This window comes from Macrobrachium rosenbergii, chromosome 3, assembly GCF_040412425.1.
Source record: "Macrobrachium rosenbergii isolate ZJJX-2024 chromosome 3, ASM4041242v1, whole genome shotgun sequence".
NCBI lineage: Eukaryota > Metazoa > Arthropoda > Malacostraca > Decapoda > Palaemonidae > Macrobrachium > Macrobrachium rosenbergii.
Genome location: NC_089743.1, coordinates 5,244,080 through 5,263,463, shown reverse-complemented (window position 1 = coordinate 5,263,463; position 19,384 = coordinate 5,244,080). Strand labels below are relative to the sequence as shown.

The 19,384-nt window shown below is 43.9% G+C and overlaps 1 protein-coding gene across 1 annotated transcript in view; it reads left to right on the top strand.

The window, feature by feature from the left end:
- oxt (Xylosyltransferase oxt) overlaps positions 1-19,384 on the top strand; it is a 242,815-nt gene that overhangs the window by 145,226 nt on the left and 78,205 nt on the right. Inside the window, exons 7-9 of the mRNA XM_067126572.1 lie at positions 11,928-12,088; positions 17,818-18,020; positions 18,243-18,409. Coding sequence (XP_066982673.1) covers positions 11,928-12,088; positions 17,818-18,020; positions 18,243-18,409 — 531 coding nt within the window. The remainder of the gene's footprint in view (positions 1-11,927; positions 12,089-17,817; positions 18,021-18,242; positions 18,410-19,384) is intronic.

The following is a 19,384-nucleotide window of genomic DNA, read 5'->3' as shown; positions in this document are numbered from 1 at the left end:
AGTTCGCAAACAGGACTCCAAGGGGGGGGATCCCATTGCGATGCCGTCTACCTGGAGGTACATATGCCCATGGTGGTTGATGAAGGGTGCCTTCTTGGTACATAGTTCAAGTAAGGATCGAAGGGCATGTTCAGGGATGGACAGGGGTCTAGTCGATGGGTCCCTGTAGACGCGATTGGCGATCATCTCGATGGTTTCGTCCACCGGGACATTGGTGAAAAGGGATTCAATGTCCATTGATGCAATGCATCCTCCGGCGGGCGCCTGAATGGCGACAGCGAGTGCCCCAAGAGGTACAAGAATTCCACCATCACCGCCTACACCAGGAGGGCCCTTACCCACTGTTCGTCGTGGACCGACACTCACCATGAAATGGAACGGGCCTCCCAGGTATTAGTTAATAATGGTCATCCCAACAGGAGCATCCACCTTCCAATCATCGGACATACCAAATTGCAGCCTTCTAGCCTTAGTAGTTTTTATTTTGTTGAAGGTTAAGTTAGCCATGATAATGCTTCTGGCATGGATATTGGATAGGCCACCACTGGGCTGTGGTTAAAGTTTCATGGGCCACGGCTCATACAGGTACAGCATTACACCAAGACCATTGAAAGATAGATCTATTTTCGGTGGCCTTGATTATACGCTGTAGTGGCTGTGCAGAAAACTTGATTGAGCTGGAGAAACTTTGGCACATTTTTTTTATTGTACTTGTTTTTTTACATATATTATGATAAAATATATCAGTATGTTAATACAGTTTAAATGGATTCTGTAAGTAAAATACAGTTTCAATACCGTTAACTTTATCTTAATTACAGCTGTAATAGCCTATTTGACTTCTGCAAATCGATGCTATAGTGTAACTCCTGGGCTAGTCTAGGTCTGTAGTTCACACAAAGCATAAACATTTTGTATCTCATGTATGATAATACAATATGTAGCAACTGATAAGGAAGCTGCTGTATAAAAATACATTGATGGTCATAAAACCATGGCAGGCTTTGGGTAAGCACAGGTAGGCTAACTGCCTACAGAACTGTCATTCACTAGGGAGAGGAAAAGAAGGGGTTGCATTTTTTCGGTGTATTTATGCAGTATGTGTTATTACAAGTATGTGGAAAAAGGTTAGATAATTGCTTTTTGCATAAAGTTTTCAGTTTAAAGTGTGATGGTGGTTGTTTTAAGGATACTGAGTGTTTACAGTTACAGTCATACCCCAAACTTACGCAAGGTTAGGTTCCAGAACCCCTCGCGCATGGTGAATTTTCACTCAAGTTTGGTTCAGTCTCTAAAAGTGCTGATAAATGTTTAAACACTAAATATGACCCTAATCATGCTACCAAATTATTAAGCTAACTTTTAAATGAAATTAAAGTGACTGTAATTTCATTTAAAAGTTAGCTTAATGCATTACCCTTAAAAAAAAAGAAATAAATGGTTGATGTAAAAATAGAGAGTTGTAAGAGAATTTCTCTCTCTCCCTCCATCTGACTGATTTATTTTTAGAAGTCTTCTCAATGTATTTTCAAGAGCTTCTTTATTCTACGTCTCTTCCTCTTTGTTCTGAAATGCTTTTTCATGAACAAAGTGTTTTCTGAGTTCAGCCCCGTGTCAGCCGGTGAAATTCCATACTAACACGAATTTCTAGGTAAAATATTGCTAAGTATACCAGAGAAAAAAGACTTTCAGGAATGCTGGAGTTACTACCCCCAGATCGAGCGTCTTCCATAATGGAGACGTCGGTATAACCAAGGGTGAGTGAAAGGATCACAACCACAGAGCCACACTCGATAGACATCCCCATGTCAAAATCCCCCGGGAAGAGTAGTGAGCCGTTCCAGCCCCTACACTCACCCGCCCTCCAAGCCGGCAACTCCAGCGCCACCTACACTCATTCCATTTTCTAGCACGTGATTTTTTCCTCCCAGGATTTTGTGCTTGTGTTTTTGGCTGTTTTTGCCTTTTTGCCAGCATGTCTTCAAGCAGCTTTTCTGTCACCAAGTTAAGTACCATCTTATTGTGGGGTTTTTATGATAAGTTTGGCTGGGTCAGTCCGTAATTTCATATTATATGTGATTGTTGTTATGGCGCCATGGCGTCCCCTAGCCAGCCATGTCGACCGCGAGATTCGCCCAACCAGCTTGTTCTGTTTGGGATTTCTCCTTGTCGTTATATTACTTATCATTATCCCCCCTGGGTTTCATCCTGGTGGTGTTTCCTGGGCGGGTTGTATCGGTGTTTCTTTAAATTATTTTACTGATCCTCATGTCGGGTTTCCTTTATTAGGGTTCCCGTCATTTCCCGCTTAGGTTCTTCCACCGGGATGTGTTCCCTTGACAGTTTTAGCTTCTATATCATTATAGTGTGTCGTGCTGGTGCTATCAGTGTTTTGTTGCCTTGAATTTACATGCGGGGGAGCATCAGCTTCGATTTTATTGTTTATCCTGTCGCTCCTCTCGGTTAGGCTATGCGCCTTGCACGAGCACAAGTATTCCTGGTTTATGTATATTTAGTGATGGTGATTTATCTGGTAATTTTGTTGTGTGGGGCTCCCTAGCCTGTCTATGTCTAGTTAGGCTCGTATTTTACTTCCTTGGCCTCCCGCTATCCTCAGTAGGTTAGGTGTGGGGAGGGATCCCCAGGTTGAGGGAGTTTCTGTTGCTGTTCCTTCCACGGGCCGTTGTTTGGGTGGTAGAGTGAGACCCCATTGTCCTCCCCCTTCTCCACGGAGGGGTAGAGTTTTCTGTGGGTGTGTCTCCTCTATGCTGTTATGGCATCCCCCTTTTTCTTTCGGCTCTGGTTGGTTTTCAGCACGGAAATTTCTCTCCCTGTTGTTTCCTCCCCCTCCCTTCCCTTGTCCCCTCCTGTTAGCTTAGGCTATGCCTAGGCGCGGGTGCTGACCTAGGCTATGACTAGGTGTGAGTCGGCGTGTTGAGGCCTTGGTCGCTATCCCCTTCCTCCTCTTATTCGGGGTAGGCTATGTCCTTCCATGGCTGGTATTAATTTACTTGGCGTGGTGCGCGACTGCAGTCGAGCAGGTGAAGTGTCTTCCCCAGTCTCCTGTTTTCACTTGCCCTAGCCTACTCCCCATCCCTGCCCCACCAACCCTTCCCTCCCCCTCCCCACCCCAGGCCAGCTCTTGCCTCTTCTCGTGTGGGTGACGCCAGCTGGCGTTTTCTCCGAGTTTGGGGGCTTTCCCTGGTGGAGGGATTCGCTCCCTCCCAGGGCAAGTCCCCGGTGGCTCTGCGCTTGGCTCAATGTTTCGTTAACTTTCTCTCCTAGGATTGAGCGGGTTTCGAACATTTTTAATTTTCATTCTCGACCTCTTTCCGCGTTTGCTTGCGTTTGAGATTACCTTAGTTGGGTTGATTGGCGCCTACTCCGGCCCTTGTGGCCTCGTGATGTTGGTAGCCTCACCCTCCTACTGTTCTCTAGCGGTGGAGGTTTGGGATCTCCGGTGGGGGTATCTCTGGACTCCAGAATGTATGATTCATTGTCTTGTTACCAGTTCCGTTACCATCTCTTGTATTCTATATGCATATCCACTGGCGGAGCGAGCTACTCACTCCGCCGTTAGACATTATGTTATTTTTGGGGTCCGGTGTCCTGCCCTGGGGTTCCGCCGTTTTTATTGCCGGCATCCCTTGTGGTGGGGCCCTGTTGACTCAGCTCTCTCGTTCCACCGGAGTATTCCGGTGGTTGGAGAGCAGCTTGCTTACCGCTCTATTTAATTTATTGTTTGGTAGGTCCGTCTCTGACGGGGGTTTTTCTTCCCGCCGGAGTCCTCCGGTAGTAGGTTGAAATACCCGGGCCTGCCTAGTTTAAGTTTTTTATAGTGGTAGGTTCATGTACTTTTCACACTTACAGACTGTGTGTTGTGAGGAGCCAGGATGCACCGCCACCCTCCATCAACCCTACGGGCATGTGGTGTGCCGGACCCACGCTGGTTATGCGGTCCGGCTGGATGATCTCATCGTTTGGCATCCTGATGGCTGTGAGGTTTGCTTCGCTTTATGCAGTAGCATCCAGGACGAGTCGGTAAGCTATTGCCTTTCGTTCCTCACGTTTCTTCAGTCTAATAGGTGCTCATATTGTAATCATGTCTTTTATGTTACAGTATGTTAGTCCTGATTGCCTGCCCTCTTTCAGGCTGACGAGTCCTCTAAGAAAGAGGCCCTTGAATCTCTTCGCGCTTGGGTGGCTGGGTTCGGAAGGAACGTACCGTCGGGGAAACCTTACGTCCTCGACACGAGCCTAAGAGACCTGCTCTACCCCGGTGCCCGGGTTGCTGCTGCTGTTCCGGCGGAGTTGGCCACCCCTATCATCCAGCAGATCCGGGACGCGACCCAGCCACCCCAAGAAGACCCCTTGTACGCGGAGGTTTCGGAGGACGTCGCCGCCTTAGACTTGGACCTGGAGCCAATGAATACGGAGCCGGACCAACAGGTAGGTAGAGAGGTAAGTGAGGTTGCGGGGGCGGGCGCCCTTTTTGATTCCCCATCATCCTCTGCTTCTTCCTTTACAGGGTTTGGTAAGTCTTCCATCTTGGGTGACAGGGCTCCATCTGCTGTCCCCAAGTTGAAGCTGAAGACTTCGTGGAAGGCGAAGGGCTTCAAGTCCTCGTCTTCCATAAAGCATCTCCTTTCCCCCTGTCGAAGGCTAAGGTTTCTGTACCTGTAGCCTCCGGGAGCAAACCAGGAACCTCGGGCAAAGGCGCGAGTAAGAGGGCACCAAAACCAAGCCCTCCTCGCCAGCCTGCCTTTGACCCTGAGGTGTTTGCTAATTCGTTGCTCGAGAGGTTCTCGGCGGAGGTTGAGTCGAAGCTTTCCAAGATCATGGAAAAGCTTCACAGCCACGATACTCTACTGGCGGGTATGGCTTGCTCCAGCGGGGCCGATCCACAGTATGAGCTCCCAGATACGGCTGACCTCCCTCCCTTCGATGTAGGGAACCCGTGGCGTTTTGCTCTTCGTGCCATTCGGCACGAAGACACTGACTATTGAGGGTCTTGGCGCGAGACGTCTGGAGGAGTTGCAGTTCTTCCCTCCCGATCTCCTGCCCCCTTACCCAGGCTTCGTTAGGCTGACGGAGGAAGCCTGGGTACGCTCAGACAAGGTCCCTAGGGAGACAGTGATCTTTCCGAGAGACCAGGCGCAGTCTACTCTCCTGCGCACTCTTACAGAGTGGCAGGCAGAGAATACCAAACTGACTCCATTCAAGGGCAACTACACCATGTTTTCATTGGGTGATAAGTTGCCCACTCCCTGCCTTAACAAAGTCGCTCTGGCTACGGCTCGGGCTTGCTTTGATGGCAATCCCTTGCCTCAGTTGAGGGAGACAGACTCCACATCCCTGGTATTCCCAGGGGGTGAGGAGTTTTGGAAAGACGCCCCGTCCACTTTTACTGTGGGTAAATTGGACGCTCAATGCGCGTCTTCACAATTTAGTGAACAGCTTCCCAAGCTCCCGGAAGCTTTGCTAAAGGCGGAGTTTGAGGCTCGGTCTCGGTTGGGCCGGTCCTTGAACTCCCTCTGCTTGACAGAAGCGACTGCTGTCTCTTGCGCAGAGGAGCCCTTCTTCCAGGTTCTGGCTAAATCCCTGTTAGCAGGGTTTCAGTCAGACATGTATGATTTTATGGTGGCGAAGTTAGAGTGCCGGAAGTTCATTTTTGCTGATGCCACCATTCGTCATGAGCCTAACAAGCTCATGAAGAGTTCTGTCTGGGGGGCGAATCTCTTCCCAGATGACGAAGTAGCCAGTGTTCTGAGCGAGGCTACCAGAGCCAATCAAAGCATTCGCTCTCGTTGGGGTATCTCCGCCTACAAGCGGAAAACCCCGGAATCTGGCAGCTCCCAGACCAAGTCTGGTAAACGTTTCAGGCGTCATAAAAGACCTCATCACCAGACGGTCGTCCAGGCTGTCCCGGTCTCGGCGGTGGCCCAGCCCTCCACCTCCAAGGCTCAACCCCAACAATACGTGCTGGTCCAACCAGCCCAATCCCTGCTGCACCTCGCACGCGTCTCCTCTCCAGCGCACAACCCTACCTATGAGGGCCGTGGGTTCTTTCACGGCCTTAATAGGAGCGCAAGGGGGAAGAGGTCGAGCCCCATACAGAGGCAAACCTGGCTCTGCCCCAAGGGGAAAACCTGGACGTGGTAGAGGAAGCAAACCCGCTTCCTCCCACTGAGACCAGTCAGGTAGGTGGTCGCCTTTACTGGTTCAGAGACCAGTGGTCCTTCAGTCCTTGGGCACACAGCATTGTGTCCAAGGGTCTGGGTTGGAGCTGGATCAAGGATCCCCCTCCCCTGATCAGGTTTTACCAACCCCCCTCCAGAGCCCTACAGGACTATGTGACGGAACTGCTCAACAAGCGAGCAATAAAGAAAGTAAGGCACCTCAAATTTCAGGGCAGGTTGTTCACTGTCCCAAAGAAAGATTCCGGTCAGCAAAGAGTGATTCTGGATCTGTCGCGTCTAAATCTTTATATAAAATGCAACAAGTTTCACATGCTTACGGTGGCTCAAGTACGGACTCTACTTCCGCGTGGAGCCGTCACCACTTCTATCGATCTTTCAGACGCTTACTATCACGTCCCGGTTGCGCGGAACTTCTCTCCCTTCCTGGGTTTCAGACTCGGGAAGCAAGCCTACTCCTTCAGGGTCATGCCTTTCGGTCTCAATATAGCCCCCAGGATATTTACAAAGCTGGCGGAAACAGTAGTTCAGCAGCTCCGGTCCCGAGGGATCTCCCTAGCAGCGTACCTGGACGATTGGATAATCTGGGCTCCAACAGTTCAAGAGTGCCGGAAGGCTACGGCCATAGTCATCAAGTTCCTGGAGTCGTTAGGCTTTCAGCTGAACAGGGAGAAGTCCCGCTTGATTCCGGGGTCCCGGTTTCAGTGGCTGGGCCTCCAGTGGGACCTGTCCTCGTACAGGCTATCCCTCCCGCCGTCCAAACGGAAGGAGATAGCCTCCGTTACCAGGAAATTTTTGAAGGACAAAGCAGCATCCCGCCGGTCCCAAGAGAGAATCCTCGGCTCCCTTCAATTTGCCTCAGTGATGGACCTGCTCTTAAAAGCGAAATTAAAAGACATAAACAGAGTGTGGTGGAGACGAGCCAATGTCAGGCTCAGAGACAGGATCTCTTCCATCCCACGAATCTTGAAGGCGAGACTGCGGCCTTGGTCCACAGTCAGCTGCCTGTCAAAGTCAGTCCCGCTTCAATTCCCTCCTCCGCGCTGGTAATTCACACAGGCGCTTCATTAAGCGGCTGGGGAGGGTATTCACCAAAACAAAAGTACAAGGAACATGGTCTACAATGTTTCAACAGTTCCATATAAACACCTTGGAAGCTATGGCGGTATTTCTAACTCTAAAGAAAATCGCCCCCAGCCGGATTCACATCAGGCTGGTGTTGGTTAGCGCCGTGGTGGTTCATTGCATCAACAGGGGCGGCTCCAAATCAGGTCGCGTAAACCAGGTGATGGTAGCTATCTTCTCCCCTGGCGAACAAGCACGGCTGGCATCTGTCAGCCACCCACCTAGCGGGGTGCGAACGTGGTGGCGGATTCCCTGTCCAGGACCACTCCGTTGGAGACGGAGTGGTCTCTGGACGGAGAGTCATTCAATTGGATTTGCCGCCGGGTTCCGGGACTCCAAGTGGATCTGTTCGCAACGGAGAGCAACTACAGGCTTCCCTGTTATGTGGCCCCGAACCTGGACCCTCAGGCTTATGCCACGGACGCGATGACCATAGACTGGAACAATTGGGAGAGGATCTACTTATTTCCCCCAATAAACATGTTATTGAAGGTACTACACAAACTCAGGTCATTCAAAGGCCAACTGGCTCTGATAGCCCCCTTTTGGCCGAAGAGCAACTGGTTCCCTCTGCTTCAGGAGCTCAAGTTGCGGTGTCATCAGATTCCCAATCCCAGATTGACCCAAGTAGTACAAACCAAGACTGTGTCAGCTTCCTTCAGAATTCAGAATGCCCTAGTTTTATGGACTTTGTAAAGTTCGCTGCTCAAAAGGGAGCAAACATTGACCCAGTTAACACTCTGTTTTTAGAATCGGATGAGAGAGAGTCTACTCACAGACAATATGATCCAGCAGTCAAGAAATTAGCATCCTTTTTGAAGGCATCTGAAGCTCAAACTATGACTACTAACCTAGCGGTTACTTTCTTTAGATCATTGGTTGAAAAAGGTTTTGCTCCGGCCACTATTACTACAGCTAAATCAGCCTTGAAGAAGGTATTTTTGTATGGTTTTAAAATTGACCTTACAGATTCATATTTTTCATCTATCCCTAGAGCATGTGCTCGTTTGAGACCCGTAACACGCCCACATTCTGTTACGTGGCGTGGTTCCTCAACGATGTTCTTAAGTTGGCATCTGATATTGACAACTCACATTGCTCTTACATGGATCTGTTAAGGAAAACCTTATTTCTGATTAGCTTGGCTTCAGGTGCCAGAATTTCAGAGCTGTCGGCTCTCACTAGGGGTGGTGATTATGTTAATTTCCTCCCGTCCGGAGAAGTCCTTCTTTCCCCTGATCATAGATTTTTAGCTAAAAATGAAGACCCTCAGGACAGGTGGTCCCCTTGGAAGGTGGTGCCTCTTCCACAGGACCAGTCCTTATGCCCAGTCTATACATTAAAGTCTTACCTGCTAAGAACCCCACAGTGTTAGTCGGGTCCTCTTTTTATCAGGGAGAAAGGTGGAACTCTTTCGTTGAATGCTATAAGGCAGCAAATTCTGTATTTTATTAAACAAGCCAACCCAGATTCAGTCCCTAAGGTTCATGATATCCGTGCGGTAGCTACCTCCACTAATTATTTTCATAATATGGATTTTGCTGAACTTACCAAGTATACGGGATGGAAATCACCTCTAGTGTTTAAACGCCATTATTTAAAATCACTCGAAGCCCTAAAATTTTCTGCAGTGGCTGTGGGGAGTATCATCCCCCCACCTTAATTATCCTTAATCCTTATCCTTTCCCCCCCGCCCGCCTGCCTCATTTATTTCTCTGCCTGCCCTTCTGGATCAATCATGCCTCACTGCCTTGCTCCTCATAATTGATATTATTATTGCCCTTAATATTAATTTTTCTTGGTGATTGTATATTGACATGCTGTGAATTTGGATTGTCCTAGGGGTACTGGAGCTGTTTTTATTTTGCTCCATGTACCTCAAAAAATTTCTGATATTGTAAATGTCTCTCTTTGTTCTTAGGTATAAGTTTATATTTACTCGTTTGTATCTTTATCTTATTGGGTGTACCTTACTCCACCTGTATTTACATTGTGTGCCTATATTTGTACTATACTCTTAAGGTTATGTTCGTGTACTTACCTGTTACTGAACCTATTTTTCTATAGAGAGATATGATAATTAAATCTATTTTTCATAGCCTGTTTTTGTTCAGATCACCTTTTATTTTTCTTCTGTAGCCTTGCAGTCTTGGGCATGATTCTCTGTCACTATTTCACCAGCTGACACAGGGCTGAACTCAGAAAAGGGATTTTGACAAAGGAAAAATCTATTTCTGAGCGAGGCCCCGTGTCAGTCGGTGACCCTCCCAGAGGTTGGTTTTGCCCCCCCTACTTGAACATGCCAAGCCTGGGGGTGGTGCTAGTTTGGAATGAGTGTAGGTGGCGCTGGAGTCGCCGGCTTGGAGGGCGGGTGAGTGTAGGGGCTGGAACGGCTCACTACTCTTCCCGGGGGATTTTGACATGGGGATGTCTATCGAGTGTGGCTCTGTGGTTGTGATCCTTTCACTCACCCTTGGTTATACCGACGTCTCCATTATGGAAGACGCTCGATCTGGGGGTAGTAACTCCAGCATTCCTGAAAGCCTTTTTTCTCTGGTATACTTAGCAATATTTTACATAGAAATTCGTGTTAGTATGGAATTTCACCGGGTGACACGGGGCCTCCCTCAGAAGTAGATTTTTCCTTTGTCAAAATCCCTTTTTTATTTTGACTAATACAACTCTTAGTTATTATGTCTGTGTGTTTTAGAACGTATTTGCCAAACTAGGACATTTACTGTTCGTAGATGTTACAGGTAAAATTAGATTTATTTAAATTATCTACCGTACAGGTAAAGATGTACAGAGAAACAATAAGTTGTAAAAATGTGTGAGCGCTAACTATGAACAGGAAAGAGAAAGAGAGAGACAAGGGTTGTCCTTACTTAAGAGAGTGAATTTATTTATCAGTTATTAGAGAGAAAGAGAGAGAGAGAGAGAGAGAGAGTTGTCCTTATATGAAATATCAAGTTATTATTTATGAATTATTACGGAGACAGAGAGAATAACATGAGAGAGACAGAGAGAAGTTATTCTTATGTTAGATATCAAAAGATAGAAATTCATGATTCATGAAGGAAAAAGGAAAAAGAAATAAAGAGAGAGAGAGTATGTAGAAATCCTTTGACATTTGACACGCTCTGGGCAACGATTGACATATTTGACAGCTTTGCCCTCGCCCCTCTCTTCAAAGTGTCACAATAGATCAAGAAATGGTATTTGTTTGTTTAAAATATTACATAATTTACTGTAGAAATTTATAAATTTTGTCATTTCAGTTATATTATTATTATTATTATTATTATTATTATTATTATTATTATTTGAAAATTAGTACTTATTATTAGGTAAATCATTTATTTTATCATACAAAACAGATAATCATATACATGTAACCATAAAAATTCTCTCATCTCTTACTGAGATAAGAGAATTTTTATGGTTACAGTACATGTATATGTTTATTTGTTTTGTTGATAAATAAATAAATTACCTAATAATAAGTACTAATTTTCAACCAACAACAACAACAACAACAACAATAATAATAATAATAATAATAATTAATAATAATAATAATAATAATAATAATAATAATAAACAACTGTAATTGTAAAATTTATATACATTTCTTTAGTAAATTATGTGGTATTGTAAACAAACAAATATCATTTCCTGATCTTTTGTGAAACCTTTGAAGAGAGGGGCGAGGGCAAAGCTGTCAAATGTGTCAATCGTTGCCCACAGCGTGTCAAAGGATTCTCAGTACTATCTCTCTCTCTCTCTTCTTTCTTTTTTCTTTTTCCTTTTTCGTTCATAAATCATGAATTTAAATCTTTTGATGTCTAATGTAAGAATAACTTCTCTCTCTCTCTCTCTCTCTCTCTCACGTATTCTCTCTGTCACTGTAATAATTCATTAACAATTTAACATGATATTTCAAGTAAGAACAACTCTCTCTCTCTCTCTCTCTCTCTCTCTCTCTCTCTCTCTCTCTCTCTCTCTCTCTCTCTCTCTCTCTCTCTCTCTCTCTCTGTCTCCCTAATAATTGATAAATTTAACTCTCTTAAGTAAGAAAACCCTTATCTCTCTCATTCTCTCTCTCTCTCTCCTCTCTCCTCTCTCGAGGAATGTCGTGTGTCTGTGAAAAAATCATGTATGACAATTAGTTAGGTTCCAGTGAAAAGTTCGCATGTGTGTGAATTTGCGCAACTTGAATTGTGTAAGATCAAGGTATTACTGTATTTGGTATTGACAGGGTTAGTTGAGGAAGGGTACAGAGTTTCCCTTGAACACATGTAGATTTTTTTTACTCTCCATTATTTGGATTTTGCCATTATCCATTGGCTGTATTATTCCAGATAAATAGAAAATTACTTGTATTTCATTCTGAGTGGCAGTAATGCTAGGGATAATTTTTTTTTATTTTGATGTAGAAAATGTGTTTGTTAAAATATGTTTGAAGTTTAGGTCATTTAAGCTGCTGAAATATTGCCTGAAGTAACCCTGGATATAAAAATAAGATTTTCATTACTTGAACTGAGCTTTGGTTAGGGTGCCATTATTTATATTGTGTGATACCATAAGCAAATTTTTCCTTTTCAGAATATGTGCCTAAGGCTCTTAATGGTCCTCCTGGAGAAGGTGACACTGCAGTTAGAATAACCTTCATTCTAACAGTGAATGGCAGAGCTGTGAGGCAGTTTAGACGCCTCTTCAAAGCACTGTATCATAAAGACCACTACTTTTTTATCCATGTGGATTCAGTGAGTATTGTATTTGGAAGTGTTTGAAATCTAAAATTACAAATGTATATCACAGTATTGGTGAATATTTCATTCATAAGTCTTGTCCATTCTAATAAGAACCATTGCATTAAGTAATTCTTGTAAGAACCAAAACTCAACTGACTCTTGGTTTTTCATTGTATTTTGTTGGTTTATAAGTGAAAATTTTTTTAAAGGTTTTAGCCAGTTGCACTGATAATGGATTAATTACTAAGTATAGTACTAATAAAGGAAATAAGATGTCTTCATTATGCCAAATAAGTTTTGGTTTTGTAGCTACAGTATTTACAGTATAGTTGTTGCCAGTCATGATTTTTTTTAACTAAAATATAAAATCTTTGAAAACCCTGAGAATTTTCTGTTTGATTTTTATGGTCAAACGTGTATTACCCATTATGTTTAATTGTTATTCATCATACAGCAATAAGTAAACAGTAACACCTCAACTTTTCAGATTTCTGTACATAACAGCTACATTATGATGAATTTTTGCAAGGCCACCCATTTAGGCTTGATGCATCTTTGGATAAATCTCTTGAATTAAAGATAAAGATGAAACCATGTTTTTAAAATAGGTAGTCCATGCTTGAAACTATATAGAATTATTATCATCCTATAGAGATCCTGAAAATGTTCAAGTGTAGGTTACACTGTAAGGCCCTTATTACTTATCATAAGGTCAAAGCCCTGAAGCCTATAAAGTTAAGGGTTACTGTATTGCTTATGTACACAGTATTCTGCAGCCTGTCATAGTCTTTCGTATTTCAGTATCTTTTTTGTGTTACTGTCGTGTATCTTTTAACAGTGTAATAAATACAGTACTATATTGATAAGTTTTTAAAATTTTGTATTCTTCATGAAAAAGTGATGCATTGCTGATGGCAAACTTTATGATAGGGATGTGAGCCTGTGTTTTTAAGCAATATCTATGGCTTTTTTAATGTTAGAGTAGGTTCCTGTTTACTTGGAAATGTTTAACTTTTCTGTCTGCTAAATGGTTCACTGAGTCAGGTGGTTCTAAATCCTTGGGTCATTGTCCAAGAATTGGTTGCAGAACAACTTGAATGGGTATCTTAGCTTTTGTGAATGATTTTTATTTTTTGTATCAAATTTGAACCATTTCTGTTTGATTGGTGTTTCATCATTGTACAATGTTTGTATGTGGCTGTTCTCAGGTATAGGTAGTTGTCATTAAACAAAAAAAAAAAAAGCTTCCTAACATTATAATCATTCAGTTATGTTGCAGTATCTTGATTAGAAGAGGTTTTGTACATTTTATCACAAACCCATTGCACAGCATATCCTGTTTAACCACATCATTCCACTTATAAAAGAAAAAACTGGGTGGTTCAGGCAGTTTGCCATGTGCACATATTTCCTTGAAGTTCTCTGTAATTAACTAAATCACTCTTAGTTTGTTGATGTGTTAACAGCACCCAGAGATTCCCAGACTTTTGGAACCATTCAGGATTACTATGTGCTTTTTTTAATGTTTCTTTTTTTTTCTTTTTGTTAATTTCTCATGTAGTCTTTTTTTTGTGCTGGGTGATAACATTAAGTACACCAACAAGACTTTCAGTGAGACCCCAACTGAAGTTTCTGAACAGCAGCAGCAGTTTTTTCAACTAGTTTGGAGATAGTTTAAGATTTTTGTGTATGTAACTTGCCAAGTAATTACATTGCTTATAGTTTCACTCACCGGCAGCTTAAAAATTTTGAAATTTGTGATAACACTAGTGTCAGTGTAGGTGACCAGTCCCTGCCCAGTGTCGGGGTACGAGAGGAGTGACTTCAACAGTGCGATTCAGTTGTTTTTCTGCCGGCTCCGACAGTGGTTCATTTGTGAGCAGTCGGCTTAAGTTTTGGCTTTCGTCGTTTTTCCTTTTGAGATTCTTCTTTGGGTTAAGTACTGGTAGCCTACGGCTTTTGTATTTAGGTTCTCTCTTAGCGAGACTGTTAATTTTCAATTTAGGACGCTTTTTCTTCAATTTGACTTACATTATAACTCCATTGTTGACTTCTTAGACTTAGCCTAGTATGTCGGACTCTAGCGCTGCTAGCCTACGCTATTGCAGCAAATGCTGCAATACTAGGCTCACTAAAGAGAAATATGACTCTCACTCTATGTGCATAGAATGTAGGGGACAAGAGTGTTTACTTGATCGAACATGCGACAAATGTTCAGAGTGGGATGCTAGAAAATGGAAGGTTTTGGGGTCTCATTTAGCGAAATTAGACAGAGACAGGAAACATAAGGCGTCCACTAGAGCCGAAAAACACACAGTAGATAGCAAGACCATAGTTAGTTCTGCTGATGACGATATTCATACTTTACCCGCTCCTGCTGTGTCGCCTGTTCCCTATTCTCCAACTATTCAGGCTACTCCTTTACCTGGCTCTCTGGCTTCCAAAAACCGATCCCCTTGCCAGCCTTGAGTCGAAACTCGTACGTAATTTTTCATGTCAAAATGGTGCTAATTGTGGATACTGTGACCCAGTTGCGTGCTTTAGTGTGTGTGCCCTATGGACAAAGTGGAAAAAATTGCTACTGTTAGTGAAGTGTCAGTGGAGGTGGCGGCTGCTCGTCCCACCGACGCTCCTAGGCAAAGGTCACTGGCGTACTCCCCTACTCCTAGAGCAATCATACTGGAGGCCCAAGGGAGGTCAGTGGGGTCTGCCCACGAGCAGTTGTCGTCTCAGTCAGACCTGTTGCAACTTCCCAGGTCCTGGCAGAGGATACCGTTGGAAAGGCATCCCAACGGAAGTGAATAGGCTATCCTCAAGTTCCGAGGCTTCCAGCCCCGAGAATAGGAGCCGCTGTCGCTTCAGTAACGAGTCATGGCCACTGGAAAGGCTTGTGGCGGACACGGTCCGCCCTCCTCTAGTGCCGTACAAGAAATTTAGGGAGCCCTTGCAGCAGCCTTCATGAAGTTTCTGGGATTCCCCAGAAAGCTTTTCTCCAGTGTATCCTGTGCATGAAGCCAAGCATTTGTCTGCTCCGATATGCTTCCCGTCGTCTCACAAATGCCGAGCTCCCAAGAGCAACCAGTCTCCCAGCAGCACCCGGAAGCTCGTTAGTTCCCGAGTGCCCATTACTGCCTGAGCACTCATTAGCACCTGAGCGTCCATTCCTCCAGTTATGCCTGAACGCCCGTCATTGCACAAGCGCCCTTCAGCACCCAAGACTCCAGCTCAGACACCTTCTGCAGACACAACAGGCCCATCGCTAGCTCCCATTCAGCATAAGCTGGCGGACATCTTGAATTTGCTCAAGAGAGAGTCGCCTTCTTTGCCCCTGATTCGCTTCTCTCCCCCATTTCGTTGGAGGATGAAGGTAAAGTTGGTGAAGTGGATCAGGCTCCCCTCCGACAGTTTGTGCAGCTTTATTGACGTAATTACTGCAGAACTTTCCGTGATTCTTCTCGCCTCCAGCCTTGACCTCGCTAGCTTCGACATTGCTCATTAGTAACAAGCCTTCGGACTCCTCCAAGTTATTGAAGATGGTGCTTTCATCTTCCGCTAGGAAGGCTGTCAGTGATCTGGACAGCTGGCTCTCGGAGAAGAGAGAGCAGGGGAAGTCTTCCTAAAGCTGGAGGTATTCTTTGTACGAGACCAGAGAAGCTCCCTCACTGGGAATGGCTGCCTCCTCCCAGGGGGACTTCTCAGGACTTACTGACTTGTCTAGGAGGTCAGCCTTTGCCGCTTCTTAAGGTGTTAATCTTTTTAGACTGGTTGGTGGGGGGCCTTAGCCCGCAAGATTAAGAATTGCTCTTTGCTCCCGGAGGAAGTCACATTGGATTGGCTGAATGTCCTGTCATGCACGGATAGGGGCATCAGAGATGACTCTCAAGGCAAAACTCTAGGTAATGGGAGTTTTGAAGAAGAGAGAACTCTGATGCTCATTTACTACGAAGAGTGTCAGGGCTTCTCAGAAGTCTGCCCTATTGTATTCTCCTCTTGATTGCCAGCACCTCTTCTCTGTCTGCTGTCAGTGACATTTCTTCGGAACTTCAGAAGAAAAGTACAGAGGACCTTTTAGCTCGCTTGTCTAGACGTCCCAGGGAGTCTCCATCGACAAGTACCAGGACCCATTCTCTACTTCAGCCTCTGCCCTTTTGAGGTGGCAGACCCAGAGCCCAGTCTAGGCCTAGGACAAACCTGTGCTTTTAGTCCTGATCTTTTAAGAAGCCCTCTTCCAAGCCTGTTGCTCGGAAGTGAGGATCCTTTCCTCCATGTGCCAGTATAAACCAGGCTCCTCCATTACTGGGAGAAGTTAAGTATACTTTAGTTTTACCAGACCACTGAGCTAATTAACAGCTCTCCTAGGGCTGGCCCGAAGGATTAGACTTATTTTACGTGGCTAAGAACCAACTGGTTACTTAGCATGGGAGAGGTGGTGCACAAGAGGAGCTGAGGAGTGGATTGTGTCCGTGCTGAAACAGGGCTGCTGTGTCCCATTGAGAAAGAAGACCCCCATTAGTCAACACGCCTACCACATTGACCGCCTACTCGGTAGGATCCAAGAAGCATTTGGCCCTCTCCGATGAAGTGTCACCCTTCCTCGAGAAGACAGGCATCGAGGAAGTCGAAGAAGTCCAGTTGGATGGTTTTTACAATCGTCTCTTTGTAGTCCCGAAGGCATCAGGAGGTTGGAGGCCGGTACTGAATGTAAGCGCCTTGAATTTTTTTGTTGAAAAGACAAAATTCAAGATGGAAACATGTTACTCTGTCATGTCATCCATTCACCGGGATGACTGGATGACTACTATAGACATGCAAGATGCCCATTTCCACATTCCTATACATGGAGAATCCAGGAAATATGTACGTTTTGTGTTTCGCAACAGAGTGCACCAGTTTTGGGTCTTATGCTTTGGCCTTTCGACCGCTCTGCAGATGTTCACCCAAGGCCTTGCTCCTCTCTCCAAGTGGCTTCATCTGATGGGGATAAACATCTCCCTCTTCTTAGACGGTTGGCTCCTTCGATTGCTGTCGAAGGAGAGGTGCATGGATGACCTTCAGAAGACCCTTTGTTTAGCAGAAGAGTTGGGACTGCTAATCAGCCTTCAGAAGTCCCAACTGGTTCCATCACAGATGATTCTCTATTTGGGGATTATGATAAACTCAGTTTTCAGGTTTTTCCATCACCCAAAAGAGTTCAGTCATGCCTGAAGAAAGTCGACGAGTTCCTCGCCCGCCAAACCTGTTCGGTGAACCAATGGATGAGCCTTCTAGGTACCTTAGCCTCCATGGAGCAGTTTGTACAGGTCAAGTAATAACTGTGCAATATTCTTTACAGCACAGTATAAACAAATTGCTATTAGAAAAATTTTACAGTACTAATAATTCTTGTATACATGTTTATCAATAATTATGGCTGATGAAGCCTTAATTTTTCATAAATGTGTATATAAGAGGATTGCCTTCCTAGATATGCAAATAATCATCATCATCATCATCACCATCACTATTACCACCCATTTCCTCAGATTTAGTGTACAGTGCATGAATAATTCAAGAGCAAAGGAAGGGTTTCAGAAAATGGGGGTGAACCTTGCGTCTTATTCTTATAGTATGCCAGCCCTTCTGAGTACGTAAGCAATAGGCTGTAATAAGCCCGTGGTTTGTTGATCATAACTAAAAACTTTAAAATATATTTTGAACTTCAGATTTTAAACTTTATTTTGACAATTTTACTTTATTTGCAGCGACAAGACTACTTGCACCGTGAAGTTCTTAAGTTGGAACAACAGTTCACAAACATCAAGGTCTCTCATTTTCGTTTGTCAACCATTTGGGGTGGTGCATCTCTACTCACAATTCTTCTTCACTGTATGAAACAGGTCCTTCAGATGAAAACCTGGGAATGGGACTTTGTTATAAATCTCAGTGAATCTGATTATCCTATCAAGTGAGGGACATGAGTCATTAGTTTATATTTCCATGTTTTTCCAATGTCAAGAGAGTCTGTTTTAAAAATTTCCTCTAAAAGGTTTATTGCTCATTAGCTAAAATGTTAAATTTCTAGTATGAAACAAGGTGCTTGAATAGAATTATGGTAGTATTTCTTCATGATTGAAAGAATGTTGTTGATTTAAAGTAGAATTCTTTCTAATCTCAGTGAAATTTTCAGAACTAATGAAGAGTTAGTGAAATTCTTAACTTCCAATCGGGAAAGGAATTTTTTGAAGTCCCATGGCCATGACACCAACAAATTTCTCCAGAAACAGGGCCTTGACCGAACCTTCCTGGAATGTGAGACTCATATGTGGAGAATAGGAGAACGTAAATTGCCATTTGGTGCGTGATATTTTTTATCTTACCTCATTTGAAATTTTAATCTGTGCTATGTTGTGAGTTTTACCATTGTGTGGTATTGTGAGACTCTGTACATTATGTTCATAATGAGTACAAACCATTAGTTAATTTCAAGTCTTGAGTCTTATTACCATTATTCAAAAATATGAGAGAAATCAGATGGCGAATACCACCCTAGATGGATTACAACTCTCCCTTTTACCTAGATGTCATCCCGTTTCCTCAGTCTCTTACAATTTGTAATGTAAATAGCAATCAAGAGTTGGGTAGGCTTTTGTGATTAGTTATCAGAATTGGTTAGTCCTTTCCTTATCTAACCGTTTGTGTATTTTTTACATTTTGTAATACACTGTGCTTAATAAATTAGTGATATCCATGTTATACAAAATGTATACACTGTTTTTGATAGCGTAGTCGCTTGTTTCGTCCTCAAGGAGTTACCCCCCCGTGGTGTGCCGGTGCTCCATGGTGACTAGACTAGTATCAAAGAAATATTTTTTAGCTTGGTCTTGTAGCTGGGTATTGTGTTGTAATGAGAACACTATGACACGTGATATAGTATAATGGACTCAAAGATACGAGGTTATTTTCCCTTATCTTCAGCAAAGCTGAACCCAGTTTTTCCTATGTCAAAAACTGCAAGAAGTGACTATTGCACATGCACATGTGTGTCTGCCATCTTGTTTACAACCAGGGCAGGCAAAAGACCAGTCCCATTACCCTCTACTAGTCGAAATTGTGCGCATGACGTTTCAGTGCTCCTCACAAGGTGGCTTTGATTTCAAATTTTTTCATCAGCAAAAATCATGGAAACATCTAAATTTTTAAGTTAAGTGCTTATTTTTAAGCTCCAGTGAAAAATTGTTAGTTTAAACTGTGGAACAAGTGTTTATTTTGTGTATGGAAGTGAAACCTTACTTTGTATTTTCCAGGTACGCACCATGATCTCTGTTATTT